At 40.7% G+C, this 15,917-nt stretch overlaps 2 protein-coding genes across 3 annotated transcripts in view; one reads left to right on the top strand and one right to left on the bottom strand.

The window, feature by feature from the left end:
- Positions 1 to 15,917, bottom strand: part of CstF64 (cleavage stimulation factor subunit 2 CstF64) — a 70,885-nt gene that overhangs the window by 54,738 nt on the left and 230 nt on the right. Inside the window, exon 2 of the mRNA XM_071665994.1 lies at positions 10,133 to 10,334. The gene's annotated coding sequence lies outside the window, so the exon portion shown is untranslated. The remainder of the gene's footprint in view (positions 1 to 10,132; positions 10,335 to 15,917) is intronic.
- On the top strand, positions 1,734 to 13,341 carry LOC139750987 (probable methyltransferase-like protein 24). 2 transcript variants are annotated; one of them, XM_071666002.1, is made up of 8 exons: positions 1,734 to 2,122; positions 2,426 to 2,539; positions 4,154 to 4,209; positions 4,662 to 4,774; positions 8,040 to 8,198; positions 10,822 to 10,950; positions 11,237 to 11,426; positions 11,916 to 13,341. In XM_071666002.1, the coding sequence occupies exons 1-8, from the start codon at positions 2,001 to 2,003 to the stop codon at positions 12,071 to 12,073; spliced, it is 1,041 nt and encodes a 346-aa protein (XP_071522103.1). In that variant the 5' UTR covers positions 1,734 to 2,000; the 3' UTR covers positions 12,074 to 13,341. The 2 variants fall into 2 exon arrangements, with proteins under 2 accessions (XP_071522103.1, XP_071522104.1); XM_071666003.1 differs by having other exon boundaries at positions 2,435 to 2,539; positions 11,916 to 13,340.

The raw sequence follows: 15,917 nt of genomic DNA, 5'->3' as shown, positions 1-15,917 counted from the left end.
CATCCGCAATTTTCCATAATTAACTATTTTCACTTTCCTGACATCAAATTATCTCAAAAATCCATTGTAATGAAACTTTATAAGCTAATTCTTGACTCATATTCACATCACATGAGTACAGTGTATGCTACATTACATTACTCAATGCAAATTCTCCTCATACCTCAAACTAGTCATAGTTTCTCTAGCAGAATATTGGTTAATGATGCACATGATAATTCAACCTCATTCGTCAGTCTTTGATAAATGTTGGGATTATCTCATCATGCTACTGGAATGACGAGTGGTACAACAAAACCAAGACATACTATACCACTTGGACTGCTGCACAAAGCTGAATACCTTCACCAGCATCAGTTAAGCAGCATGGAGTGTACTACCCTAATTAATGCTATGCTATTGAAGTGGCAAAAAAAGTGCAACATAGATGCTGCTTCCATGCAGTTGCACTGCATAACTAATACAACTGCACAAGCAACAGTAGTGCAATGCTGGAAGATTCTAACAGGGCTATTTCACTGACTGGTACAATTTCACCAGCATCAATAGTGCAACATGGAATATTTTAGTCCACTTGATGCTGTTGTACTGAATGATTGGTAACGATGCACCAGCATCAATAGTGTAACATATAAATACTGCTGTATTAATACCGCTGTTGATTGCTCATACAGCCGTACCAGTATCAGTACAGTAATATGGAAGATGCTGTCCCACTTAATGCTACTGCACTTTGTGGTACAGCTGCAATAACTTCAGTGGTGCAACATGGTAGCTAATGCCGCATTCGACGCTCTGCTCTAATTGACTGGTGCAACTGCACAAACATTAGTAGTACACATGTTCATGCTGCTGTTCAATGATTGTCATGCTGCATCAGCATCGATGGTGCAACATGGAATCTATGAATGTTGCTTTTTTTTAATGTCAGGACTTGTGTTGCCGGCTCCAACAAGATTATTAGAAGTTTCTCTAGGTATGAAAGCTATCTACTCTAAAATCTGGCCATGTTTACATCTTCACATGCCATTTACATATCTATCATATGTATCTATAAGAAAATACCTACATGAGCCCCTTTATCAGATAACCATTTTTTATATAAGTATAAAATAGAATTTATATTTGTTAACGGTAAAGGTTCTATAGGGGATTACAATGTTACTTTCGCTCTTTCTCATAAAGAAATGATTAATATACTTACATATATACATGCATTCGAGCGAAATACTAGTGTTATATCTTAATTGGTGAACGAAATCTTATTTCTTCTGGGAAGTGGCTATGTCTCCCATTAATACTGCTGCACAAAATCAACTATGATTGCACAGTCGTGTAAATACTTTGGCAATCTAAATGAGTGCTTGCTTCAGATCCAGTAATCCATGTAGCTGCTTTTAATGTTACGCTGTTGTACTATCGTAAAGATAAAACCTGGGTCAACATGGAGTTAAACGTTTAATCAAGTCATATAGGCAATGGAGACCACGATAACCTAGGTCCCTTTTAATCACCCTGTGTTTTCATTAACTGGTGACTCATGTATATGAAACACACATATTCCAGGGAAAGTCAATGGCGGGTGGGGGAGGAAAGTTATTTGATAATCGGGAAGTAATTGCAACTAACGCGTCAGCAGCCGGCAGCCATCCTGTTGCTGACGCGAGGAGGAGGAAAATTAACCCAAAAATAATAGATTAAGGAAAGTTGTAGGAACAGGCGAATGCCCGTGGTGGGCTATAGTCTCTTGAGCCTCTTACCTTAGCAATACAAGGCTCTTCTACTTAAGATTCCTCAAAGTTACAACATTGACACCGTTGATCGTGATATACCGTGTTAAACTACAAATTGCTCCATTGTCTTGCCAAATCTTCCAATATCCAAAGCTTACTTATACTCTCAAAACCGAATGGTTATAACAACCGGAATTTTGTATATAGTAGAGTGACACAGGCAACAGTGTGACTGGACATGAGGCAGTATCTGTCATTCAGCAGCAGATGTGCACAGTTAAGGTGGAAACGCTGACGGGTTTGTTGGAAACATCTCAACTTAGACGAAAGGACACTGGGGTTGAGCAGCAAATCAGTCTTCCCTCCCACCAAACGCTCCCACTCACAAGGTAAGATTAAATAATATCCCCACATGATATACTACATACATATGTTACGTAACTATATATTCCCAGTGAGTCTCTTTGCCTTCCTGTCTGCACGGTCACGGTAAAATCACACCTTCATTACATTACCACTAGCAATTTGCATCCCTCCTGAAGACAGGGAAAAACTGAAATCATTAATGGAAAACCACAACAGTCCGTCTAACAGGAACCTGTACTAAACGTTGATGAGTAACATAGTATTTCATTTTCAACCCCTAGCTGAGACATTCTATCCCTACAAATACTCTACAATTCATTAAGTAGTATCTTAAGTCAGGTGTCGTCCCCGAATGAGGAGGTCAACATGGTGCTGATGGTTAGATGGAACATGGCACTCATCGCCTTGGCAGTACTCCTTATCTTCTTCATCACTCTCATGTAAGTAGCAATCATATTTCTCCTTACACTGAAGTAGCACTCATTTTTCCTACTACTGAAGTAGCACTTATCTCTCTCTCCTCATGCTGAAGCAGCACTTATCTTGTTCCTCACACCCAAGTAGCACTGACCTCTCTCTCCTCATGCCGAAGCAGCACTTATCTTGTTCCTCACACTCAAGTAGCACTTATCTTTCTCCTCATTCTGAAGCAGCCCTTGTTCCTCACACTCAAGTAGCACTTATCTTTCTCCTCATGCTGAAGCAGCACTTATCTTGTTCCTCAGACTCAAGTAGCACTTATCTTCCTCTTGACACTGAAGTTGCACAGTTTTTCCTGCTCACACTGAAGTAACAGTTACATTTCTCCTCACACTGAGGTAACACTATCCTTCACTCACACTGACGCAGCTCTCACCTGCCTCCTCACACTGAGGTAGCACTCATCTTCCTTGTAGTGAAGCAGCAGAAATCATCCTCACAATGGTGGCACTAATCGTCCTCACACTGGCACTAATCATCCTCACACTGGTGGCACTGAAGGTGTGGAGAGAGAGAGAGAGAGAGAGAGAGAGAGAGAGAGAGAGAGAGAGAGAGAGAGAGAGAGAGAGAGAGAGAGAGAGAGAGAGAGAGAGAGGTCATTATTTAGGAAGGCAGAAATGGCTATGTCTGAGGCTATAGTAGTCCCAATGATATTATATGGATGCGATGCATGGGCCACAAATAAGGTGTGTGGAGGAGGGTGGATGTGTTGGAAATGAAGTGTTTGAGGACAATATGTGGTGTGAGGTGGTTTTTACCGAGTAAGCAATGAAAGGGTAAGAGATGTGTGATAATGAAAAAAAAATGTAGTTGAAAGAGCCGAAGAGCGTTTGTTGAAATGGTTTGGACATATGGAGAGAATGAGTGGGGAAAGGTTGACAAAGAGGATATATGTGTCAGCAGTCGAGGGAAAGAGAAGAAGCGGTAGACCAAATTGTAGGGGGAAGAATGGAGTGAAAAAGATTTTGAGCGATCGGGGCCTGAACATGCAGGAGGGTGAGAGGCGTGCAAGGAAAGAGTGAATTGGAACTTAATCGCCGTCTCCCGCGTCAGCGAGGAAGCGCAAGGAAACAGACGAGGAATGGCCCAATCCATCCACATACACACATAAACATAAATATACATAAACGCCCACACACGCACGTATACATACATACACATTTCAACGTTACATACATATACATTTCAACGTATACATACATATACATACACAGACATATATACATACCCACACTTGCCGCCTTCTTCCATTCTCGTCGCCACCCCGTCACACAAAACATCCCTGGGATAGGGGAGAAAGAATACTGCCCACGTATTCCTTGCATGTCATAGAAGGCGACTAAAAGGGGTGGGAGCGGGGGGGGGGGGGGATGGAAATCCTCCCCTCCCGTTTTTATTTTTCATAAAGAAGGAACAGAGGAGACCAAGTGAGGATTTTCCCTCTCAGTCCTCCGCTGTTGACGCTATGATATATATATATATATATATATATATATATATATATATATATATATATATATATATATATATATATATATATATATATATATATTAATTTTAGTTTCCTCCCACAGACTCAGTTTCCGTGGTGAAGGACGGACGAACCTGAACCCCTCCAGTATCTACAAAGGTAAGACCACATGAGCAATGTCATCACAAGCCAAGCCCCCCCTGCCCCCATTACCACTCCCCTCATCTACCTCCTCCAACACTTTCCCCTTCCATATCCTTCCCCTCACATCACATGCCCCCCTCTATCAACAACCCCCTCCATTACATGCCCCCTACGAACACTTCCCTCTTCGATCACTTTTCCACTCCAACACTTTGGTATCATCTGGCTGGCCACTTCAGTGGCACTCATGAACCATGGCTTTACGATCCCTGACTATGATGAGATAACCTTTCACCTATGTCCCCTGAGGGCCAGGTCCGAGGGCCAGTCCATCATACCCAAAGGTCGTCGTATCGCTGTGCTCAAGGAGTGATACTGTCTGTCTTCAGTCGTCCTTCCCGATAAGCAACACACACCTTGCGAGATGAACATTCGGTCATGTCAACGGACGGTAATCTATTTTGCAGATCAGGGAATTCCTGTGGGCTCCAGTGAGGCGGGATGTGTGGTCCAGCCTCTGGTCAACCTGTCGCAGCTCCGACACTACCTTAATACTGTGGAGGCGCCCTGCATGACCATGGTAAGACCCATCCCGTATTGCATATATATATATATATATATATATATATATATATATATATATTATCCCTGGGGATAGGGGAGAAAGAATACTTCTCACGTATTCCCTGCGTGTCGTAGAAGGCGACTAAAAGGGGAGGGAGCGGGGAGCTGGGAATCCTCCCCTCTCGTTTTTTTTTTTTCCCCAAAAGAAGGAACAGAGAAGGGGACCAAGTGAGGATATTCCCTGTAAGGCCCAGTCCTCTGTTCTTAACGCTACCTCGCCATCGCGGGAAATGGCGAATATGTATGAATATATATATATATATATATATATATATATATATATATATATATATATATATATATATATGAAATCTTTCCTTTTTCATATTTGATGGCCGCGTTAGCGAGGTAGCGCCAGGAAGACAAAAAAAAAAAAAAAAAAGTCGCATCCGTTCGTCTCCATCTCTAGTTGTCATGTGTAATCCACCTAAACCACAGCTCCCTGTCCACAATCAGGCCCCACAAACCTTTCCATGGTTTACCTCGGACGCTTTACATGCCCTGGTTCAGCCCACTGACAGCACGTCGACCCCTGTATACCACATCATTCCAATTCACTATCCCATGCACATCTTTCACCCCCGCGCTTGTTCAGGCGCAAGTAACTTAAAATCTTTTTCACTCCATCCTTCCACCTCCAATTTGGTTCCCCCTGTTCCTCCACTATGACACATATCCTCTCTGTCAACCTTTCCTCACTCATCCTCTCTGTATGTTCAAACCATTTCAGCACACCCTCTTCGGCTCTCTCAACCACACAATTTCTATGACCACACCTCTGTCTTACCCTTTCATTTCTTGCCCTATCAACAACCTCCTCCATTACATGTTCCCTACAACACTCTCATCTTCCATCACTTTTCCACTCCATAGCAGTAAGGCGAGGCTTCATTATCTCCGTGGAAAGCAGGTAAGCACTAATTTACGTGACCTGACATCTGACCTCTCTCTCCTTACCTGGTGCGTGGATAGGGTTATTCTGGTGGATACTTCTTAATAATAATTTCAGTTAACAGTGTGTCACATTTAAATTGGACAAAGGACATATTTATGTTGTGATCAAATGTGCCAGAAATCAAACATGATTCAATTACATTTCTTTCACTGAAACATTTTAATTTAGCTATGGTCTTGGCTCCTTCCCAGTCAATACGGTGATCAAAGACAGATTTATGTTGGAATAAGCCGCTGCTCTGTTGGGCTATCCTAACACTATACTTATGTTGTGAGATTTTAGTCTTCAAATCTTTCTACGATTGTCCAATATAAAACTGGTTACAGTCTTTTCATGGGACTTTATAAACAACACCTGTGTTATTTGATGGAATAATTACGATGGGGGCTCTCTTGATGGTGTTGTCATATTTGAATACTATTTGTACATTAAGTTTTTTGGGAATGTGAACACATTCGAGAAAATTCTCAAGGAGGGGAAGAACAAGAGTTCTTTGATAACTTTTACGTTCTGACTTATTATTTTGGCCACTACAGAAACGTTTACTTGCTGAAGTCTGACACTGGTTATGTATATTTCTTGGGTATCTTAGCTTCTGTCCAATGTACTGAATCATTTTCAGTTCATCACAAAAAAGAAAAAAAAATCAGGATCTGAAATCCTATTTGCCCTCGGATACATATCTACATATACCTGAGAGCATATAGGATTTCAGACTGAATCATGTTCAATCTGGCGCATTTAATCATGATGTAAATATGTCCTTTAGCCATTCTATATGTGACAAACTGCTTCCTGAAATAATCATAAAGAAGTATCCCCGAGAATAACCCTGTCCACACCATGTAAGGGGAGGTAGGTCAAACACTTCAGGTCACATGATTTGACCTCTGTCCACTCGCTCTCCATGGGGGATTAGCGAAGCTACGCCTGGCTTGTCTGTGCTTTTAAGGATGTCAACACTTGTACTCCCCCACTCCAAGGATGAAATAAACGAAAATACTCAGTTATTTTCTCTTTCCAGTGAGGATTGAGCATATATATATATATATATATATATATATATATATATATATATATACTTTTTTTTTTTTTTTTTTTTTGCTTTGTCGCTGTCTCCCGCGTTTGCGAGGTAGCGCAAGGAAACAGACGAAAGAAATGGCCCAACCCACCCCCATACACATGTATATACATACGTCCACACACGCAAATATACATACCTACACAGCTTTCCATGGTTTACCCCAGACGCTTCACATGCCTTGATTCAATCCACTGACAGCACGTCAACCCCGGTATACCACATCGCTCCAATTCACTCTATTCCTTGCCCTCCTTTCACCCTCCTGCATGTTCAGGCCCCGATCACACAAAATCTTTTTCACTCCATCTTTCCACCTCCAATTTGGTCTCCCTCTTCTCCTCGTTCCCTCCACCTCCGACACATATATCCTCTTGGTCAATCTTTCCTCACTCATTCTCTCCATGTGCCCAAACCATTTCAAAACACCCTCTTCTGCTCTCTCAACCACGCTCTTTTTATTTCCACACATCTCTCTTACCCTTACGTTACTTACTCGATCAAAGCACCTCACACCACACATTGTCCTCAAACATCTCATTTCCAGCACATCCATCCTCCTGCGCACAACTCTATCCATAGCCCACGCCTCGCAACCATACAACATTGTTGGAACCACTATTCCTTCAAACATACCCATTTTTGCTTTCCGAGATAATGTTCTCGACTTCCACACTTTGCTTTGCTTTGTCGCTGTCTCCCGCGTTTGCGAGGTAGCGCAAGGAAACAGACGAAAGAAATGGCCCAACCCACCCCCATACACACAAACACACACACACACACACATATATATATATATATATATATATATATATATATATATATATATATATATATATATATATATATAAACATAGCACTGGAATTTCGATAAGGGACGATTCTACAATATAGCTTAATGTGACACGCCAAGGTATACATATTTTGATTTCCCACTTCGTTGGTTGTTAATAATCTTCGATATGTCTGAAAATAACACTTGACTCAGAAGCTGCCTTTACAGAATTCAATAGCAAAAACTAACGAACTAAGAAATTTTTGTGAAACAAGTACTATGAATGAACTATCTTCCAGGTGATTTATATACTACTGCGAACAAGAAAAACTGTACGATAGTCTTGATTGCAAGTGTTATGATTATATCTTACTTGCTATATATAGTACCAGGTCATGTCTTTGTTGCAGCGGCAGTTCGGGGGTCGAGCCCCTGCGGCGCATGATGGGCTGAAGCTGGCCTGCTTGGACTGCCAGTACAACATCCAACCCGGCAGCTGTATCGTCCTCTCCTTCGGTGTTAACAATGACTGGGGTTTTGAAGACGATTTTGCAGAATATAACTGTAAAGTACGTTAACTTTGACTTGACGAGTCAACAAAGGTTTTGTAAGTACTTATTTTTCATGCTCTTAACCGTCTATCCGTCCTTCAACGGCGTTTTGATCAGATTTAGGGAAGTATTCCATCTATAGGAAGATCTCTCTCTCACACACACACACAGTTTATATGTGCTAAGGGAATTTCTAAAAGGATTTATATATATGAATCTGTGACTTCTAGACATGACTATCCCATATTTTTCAATAGTTCATTCAGTTGAATCTTAAGATAAAGTATTCCAGTTTTTCTCTTTAAGGACTTATTCGATTAACAAAAACAAGTTGCATTTACCATATTTCTTAGAGATTAAATATATGTGGATCATTCATTCCTTGTTTTTGTAATGAATTACAGACAATTCATAGGTAAATACCTGACCATTCAAAATCCAAACATTAAAAAGGGGATTCCCTCCTGGACCTTATGTAGTTTACACTAATTAGTAATACAAACATAATCAACCTCAGTAAATCTTAGACATTCTTCATTCTTTTAAATAAATTACATAAGGCTTATATGGTAATGGAAATGATAAAAAAACATAATGTGTAAAATTCAAGGAAATCCTAAGTTACACACTGAGAAACTATCAGATCTTTGACATAAACACTTCAGCATGACAAAGGATGATAGAACAGCAAGTGAATCTAGCAATTTTCTTTGAATGGCATCATTATTACACTGGGATCCATGTGCCATTATGGTCTGTTATATTTTTTACAGGAATAAGATATCAAATAGGTTTCCTCATTGCTGTGCAAGGATTGATATAGTGGTTAATATTATGCAGAAATTAATAAGTTACATGGCTTATCATTATTCTACATGGGCTAGTTTGGTCATAGGCTATTATCATACAGTGATCTATGTGAACATAAATATGAGATTTATCAGATGTGCAGAAAGATTTACTTAAAACACAGGCTAAATCAATATTAAACAAATTCAAACTGTGGTAATTAGCTTTAGCAAACAGAGATTTATATGGACGTAGGCTCTATCATACTGGCATTAATATGCACATAGGCTACATCATTACTACATTGGAATTCATACATTCTTAGGTTGTATCAATTTCATATGGGTAAGAGCAGGTTTATATAAGGCTAGGCTAAGTCTAGTTTAAACCCTTGGACCGCCTTTACTGAACGTGGGATGATACATCATTACTACGGTCATTATAATCCTACTTGAATCATTCTATATACCATAATCAACAGCTCTATATAAAAGATCATTACAGGTACATCTGAAAGTCGGGTGGTCGATGATGTGCATTCTTTCCACTGAAAGCAGTTAATTTTGCCATGGTGTAAGATTTTCCTTGATGCTTTATATCAGGTGTTTCTATAAGCTGAAATTTCTGTTATTTTGAGGGAAATTGAGTTATAACTAAACTTTTACGACAAAAACTGACAGTCTTGTTATTCCTTATGTTAAAATCAGCTTGTATTGTCGTATCTACATTTGCAGCTAATTTAGGAGGTAACTGACTCAAAATCTAGTGGGCCATGCCAAGAGTAAGCTTACTAGTATAATAAGATTTATGTAGTTCTTATCATTGCAATGTAAGTAACCTTTTTCGGTATTTCGACCCCAAACTTAGCCTAAGACACGAGGCAAGATCAACCTGCCAGGGAACAGACTTACTCAGACTTACCCTTGCCTTGATTTTTCATTCGCGTCAGAAATAAGATATTTCTATTTCCCATATACTGAAGTTTTCCTGCATGGTAATTTCCCTCACCAAATATATGGATTCCCCTACAGGGGAGAACTGCCCAATTTTGTATGGCAAATCACTGTGATGTTCAGGAAGGCAAATTGTAAATGCACTACATTCTACTTGTGCCATGTTTTCTCCCTTTTAAACATAGCTTTTAGCAGAACTTTCAAACTTACCTGTATAGTAGCCGTTCTCGGTAAGTTGGACCAGGCGTCTGTAGTGCCATCATGATGTGAAATAGTGCTGAATTCTTATGACTGGTGGGCGGTCCCTGGTATTCTGCTGCTGACACAGCCTCGTCGTACAGTACCAAGGCCATGAAAAAGATGAAATAGCAATGACCTCGCTCCTCTCTCGCTCGCCATTCTCGTCCTCACACTGTTTTCGCAAAGGAGCATGAATATATATTTATTTATTTTTCTTTTTTTTTTTTAAATAGCTTGAAGTTTTATAAAAGCAGAAAAAGTAAAGAAAAAAAATCACCTTATTTGTGTACCACATTATGAAATAAATGATCATGTAATTAGGAAATATAAGGAACATTACTCTAGAGTGCAAGATTGTATAAAGGCGTGAAGGCCAAGAACACTAACGCAATTGGCTTCTGTTCAATGTTTACTGCTTGCGGATGCCATTTTCTGCAAGTTATATTTGCAGAACCTGAGTTGCTGCAGCTCACCATGTGGACAGGGGCAAATGAAAGAGATTGGTGAGTACTAAATAGCACGACGGTATGACCCTTAGATATGATGACTGGATGGTACCGTTGTGGTCAAGGGTTACAAGATGTACCATGTTTTGTGATTAGCTGAAAACTAAGGTGCTTTTCCACCGATGGTTGAAATACGTTTTCTTGGTTTCTCAGGTGCACTCGTTTGATCCCACTATGGACGTGGAGGATCACCAGCGGGCGCCAAACATCCAGTTCTACAGGCTAGGACTCAGTAACTATAAGGGAACCAAGTCCCTTGGCCAGATGAGAGGAAGTAAGAAGGTAAGAACTGACACCAACGTTTATCTTTGCCTTAGGTTAGTTCTGGAGATGCCCAGATGGTCTGACACCCTCCCCATTACAGCCATATGGTCCGTGTTCCCCCACCAGTACAGTCAGATGGCCAGTCTCCCCCCCCCCCCAGTGAAACCAGACTGCCAATCCATGCCCAGTAAAGCCAGATTACCTGACTCTTTCCCCAGTAAAGCCAGGTGATCTGTCTCCCGTCATTAGTACAGGTGTTGGTCGATTTCCCCTCTAGTACAGCCAGTTGGTCTCCTTCCTTCAGATGAGCCGGGTGGACCGGTATGAAAACATTCTGAAACGTTTGAACCTGACTGATTCAGTCATTGACTACCTCAAGATCGACATCGAACTCTCGGAGCTCGACTTCTTTCAAGACATGTTCTTCAGCTCCCCACATCTCCTGAGGAACATCAAGCAGATCGGCATGGAAGTTCATCATAAACTTGAAGGAGGTACTTTTAACTTGGAAGTTAAGTGGCTAGGTTGAACATGGCCAGACGACTGTGTTGAAAACGACCGGTTGACTGGTGAATACGACCAAATGACTGTTGAAACCGACCAGATGAATGTGTTGAACACGGCAAGGTGACTTTGTTGAACTAGGCTTAAGTTCCCTGTTGAACATAGCTAGGCGTTGCGTTGCAAAATCGTGAAAGCGGGTTTCGTTAGGTGATTAGATTTAGGTTGGTCGATAATTAGTTAGCTAGGCTAAGTTTAGTTTTGTGTAATAGCCTAGAAATATACAAAAATCATGCAAAGCATAAAAAAAAAATCACCTTTGATCTCAATAGATTACTGATTAGTAGTTGTTGAAGCTTTACCGCAAACGCTTTAACTAGAGATAACGCTTTAGAATTATTTATTTCTCCATGCTTAGTCTTAAGAGAATGATTGGTGAAGAGAAGACGTGAAGTAAATTCCTTTCTAATTTCTATGTTCAGTGAGCGACGTGGGAGGCAGTAGCGTTTACCAACAGTTCTGGAAGTACTACCAGCTGATGCACTGTTACGGCTTCAGGGTCATCTTAATGTACACCCACAGCCGCAGGTCCATGTGGAGGGAGGTGCTGTGGGGTCGCCTAGGAGACTGCAGTCCCTAACCACACGCTAGAGCGCCGCCTAGGAGACTGGAACCCCTGAATGCTTGTTGTGGGAACTGTCATAGGAGATGGCAAGCCCCAAACGCATGTGGTGGGGGCGCCCCGTGGGAGACTACAGCCTTATAACCTACATACCCAAACTGTGGAGATGGCGAGGAATTAAGTGCTAAACTGAACACTGTGCACTTATTATTGTTTAAACTTCCTGAGTGCCGAGCCAAAGCCGTCAAGTTGGTGAGACGGTTTCATAAAAGATAATACCTTTGACCTGTAAGGTTTTTATTGATAGAGGATGTTGGATCCTCTTGTGATGATAGAATTGCTGTAAGATGTTTGCTGCTCTGCAGAAGACTTGAAGCTTTCCAGAGGTTACCAAGAGGGAATGGAGATATTCTCATCGTTATTCTGTGTTGTAAATCTACTTGAATACGACTGTAACGTAATTTGAACGAAACCAAGAAATATGAAAAAACAAGTATCACTTAAGATTATATGTAAGCAGAGAACATAATAGAAACATAAATATAACAAATAAGGATAAGTTCTAAATGTTTAGTGTTGCCCTATTCTTCCTACTTATCTAATCTAAGACATTCTAAAGAACAGTGCTTGTAATGTTGCTTTCCAGTACAATAACAGTAGTAAGACCTTAATAAATAGTAGGCCAGAATAGGTAACAGTTAATGGGGAGTGTTTACGCCGATAAATGCAAGGCATGTTTTATATATATGTAAAGGAGAGGTGTTATTAGCACTGTCATGCAGTACGCAGGAATGACCACAAAATTGCGATTGCTAAACACTCATGAAAATAATCATCCCATAGATCTTGAAAATCTCGTTATCCTATATAACTCCTGATTATGTCACACGCAACGTCATTGTATTTGTTTTAATTGCTGATAACAAGAGCTTTGATTCCCTCCCCAGGTAACTTTAAAACCCATCCTAGCATTAACCAAATCATTATGAGATAATTGACAAAACACGAAAACAAATTTCGACACACCCAGCTACCCAGGTCAACCCCCGCCACGTAACACCCCGTAATCACTCTCCCTTTTAACGGTTACTGCTTGCCAAAGCATGCAGTGTTTGGTATGTACTGGTTGGTGCTGGACGGCGCTACTCCGGTGTGATGTTGGGATTTAAATAACTTTGTTAAGTACTGGCACCTGATGAGGTGGATTGTCTCCACGAAACATGTCGTGCCACATGTATAGAAAAATTACATGTTAGATAACATTGTAGCTCCTACTAAAGTGCAGTTTCACCCTCATAACTTTCATCACGAACTAGTGTGACCATATATATATATATATATATATATATATATATATATATATATATATATATATATATATATATATATATCGCGGGAAATGGCGAATAGTATGAAATATATATATATATATATATATATATATATATATATATATTTTTTTTTTTTTTTTTTTTTTTTTTTTCAAACTATTCGCCATTTCCCGCGTCAGCGAGGTAGCGTTAAGAACAGAGGACTGGGCCTTTGAGGGAACATCCTAACCTGGCCCCCTTCTCTGTTCCTTCTTTTGGAAAAAAAAAAAAAAAAAGAGGGGGGAGGATTTCCAGCCACCCGCTCCCTCCCCTTTTAGTCGCCTTCTACGACACGCAGGGAATACGTGGGAAGTTTTCTTTCTCCCCTAACCCCAGGTTTGGATGGTATTGCAGTGGAATTTATTAAGAAAGGGGGTGACTGTATTGTTGACTGGTTGGTAAGGTTATTTAATGTATGTATGACTCATGGTGAGGTGCCTGAGGATTGGCGGAATGCGTGCATAGTGCCATTGTACAAAGGCAAAGGGGATAAGAGTGAGTGCTCAAATTACAGAGGTATAAGTTTGTTGAGTATTCCTGGTAAATTATATGGGAGGGTATTGATTGAGAGGGTGAAGGCATGTACAGAGCATCAGATTGGGGAAGAGCAGTGTGGTTTCAGAAGTGGTAGAGGATGTGTGGATCAGGTGTTTGCTTTGAAGAATGTATGTGAGAAATACTTAGAAAAGCAAATGGATTTGTATGTAGCATTTATGGATCTGGAGAAGGCATATGATAGAGTTGATAGAGATGCTCTGTGGAAGGTATTAAGAATATATGGTGTGGGAGGCAAGTTGTTAGAAGCAGTGAAAAGTTTTTATCGAGGATGTAAGGCATGTGTACGTGTAGGAAGAGAGGAAAGTGATTGGTTCTCAGTGAATGTAGGTTTGCGGCAGGGGTGTGTGATGTCTCCATGGTTGTTTAATTTGTTTATGGATGGGGTTGTAAAGGAGGTAAATGCAAGAGTCCTGGAAAGAGGGGCAAGTATGAAGTCTGTTGGGGATGAGAGAGCTTGGGAAGTGAGTCAATTGTTGTTCGCTGATGATACAGCGCTGGTGGCTGATTCATGTGAGAAACTGCAGAAGCTGGTGACTGAGTTTGGTAAAGTGTGTGGAAGAAGAAAGTTGAGAGTAAATGTGAATAAGAGCAAGGTTATTAGGTACAGTAGGGGTGAGGGTCAAGTCAATTGGGAGGTGAGTTTGAATGGAGAAAAACTGGAGGAAGTGAAGTGTTTTAGATATCTGGGAGTGGATCTGTCAGCGGATGGAACCATGGAAGCGGAAGTGGATCATAGGGTGGGGGAGGGGGCGAAAATTTTGGGAGCCTTGAAAAATGTGTGGAAGTCGAGAACATTATCTCGGAAAGCAAAAATGGGTATGTTTGAGGGAATGGTGGTTCCAACAATGCTGTATGGTTGCGAGGCGTGGGCTATGGATAGAGATGTGCGCAGGAGGATGGATGTGCTGGAAATGAGATGTTTGAGGACAATGTGTGGTGTGAGGTGGTTTGATCGAGTAAGTAACGTAAGGGTAAGAGAGATGTGTGGAAATAAAAAGAGCGTGGTCGAGAGAGCAGAAGAGGGTGTTTTGAAATGGTTTGGGCACATGGAGAGAATGAGTGAGGAGAGATTGACCAAGAGGATATATGTGTCGGAGGTGGAGGGAACGAGGAGAAGAGGGAGACCAAATTGGAGGTGGAAAGATGGAGTGAAAAAGATTTTGTGTGATCGGGGCCTGAACATGCAGGAGGGTGAAAGGAGGGCAAGAAATAGAGTGAATTGGAGTCATGTGGTATACAGGGGTTGACGTGCTGTCAGTGGATTGAAGCAAGGCATGTGAAGCGTCTGGGGTAAACCATGGAAAGCTGTGTAGGTATGTATATTTGCGTGTCTGGACGTGTGTATGTACATGTGTATGGGGGGGGGGGTTGGGCCATTTCTTTCGTCTGTTTCCTTGCGCTACCTCGCAAACGCGGGAGACAGCGACAAAGTATAAAAAAAAAAAAAAAAAAAAAAAAAAATATATATATATATATATATATATATATATATATATATATATATATATATATATATATATCATAGTCCCTAAGTCTCAGTCTTCTATTGGCTGTAAGATTGTATAGAGTAGATCAAATTTACGTTGTAAGCAAATTTTTTTTTTTTTTTTTTAAACATTGGCCACAAACTGGCTCCCAACCAAAATGCCTAATGCGCCGGAGAGTGAGGTACACGAGCGTTTTCGTAGAGTCCTTAGTCACTACCTTTCTTATGCCCACTTCTACACCGAGGAATCTTAGATGAACAAAGGTGTGGGTGCAAGTGTATGGTGGGTTGGGTTTGGCCTCAGGCACCGCTTGCCCGACCATACGTTTTCTTTTTTTTTTTTTTTGTGCGGGGTTATTCGCTATTGACACACCCATAGATTAAATGATTACTGATTTCAAAGCAGTCATTTTTTTTCAGATTCAGCTCTTAAAGCGATAGACTCTGG

This window comes from Panulirus ornatus, chromosome 10 (genome assembly GCF_036320965.1).
Source record: "Panulirus ornatus isolate Po-2019 chromosome 10, ASM3632096v1, whole genome shotgun sequence".
Classification (NCBI taxonomy): Eukaryota; Metazoa; Arthropoda; class Malacostraca; order Decapoda; family Palinuridae; genus Panulirus; species Panulirus ornatus.
The sequence above is the reverse complement of the archived record's forward strand: the minus strand, read 5'-3'. Positions and strand labels throughout refer to the sequence as shown.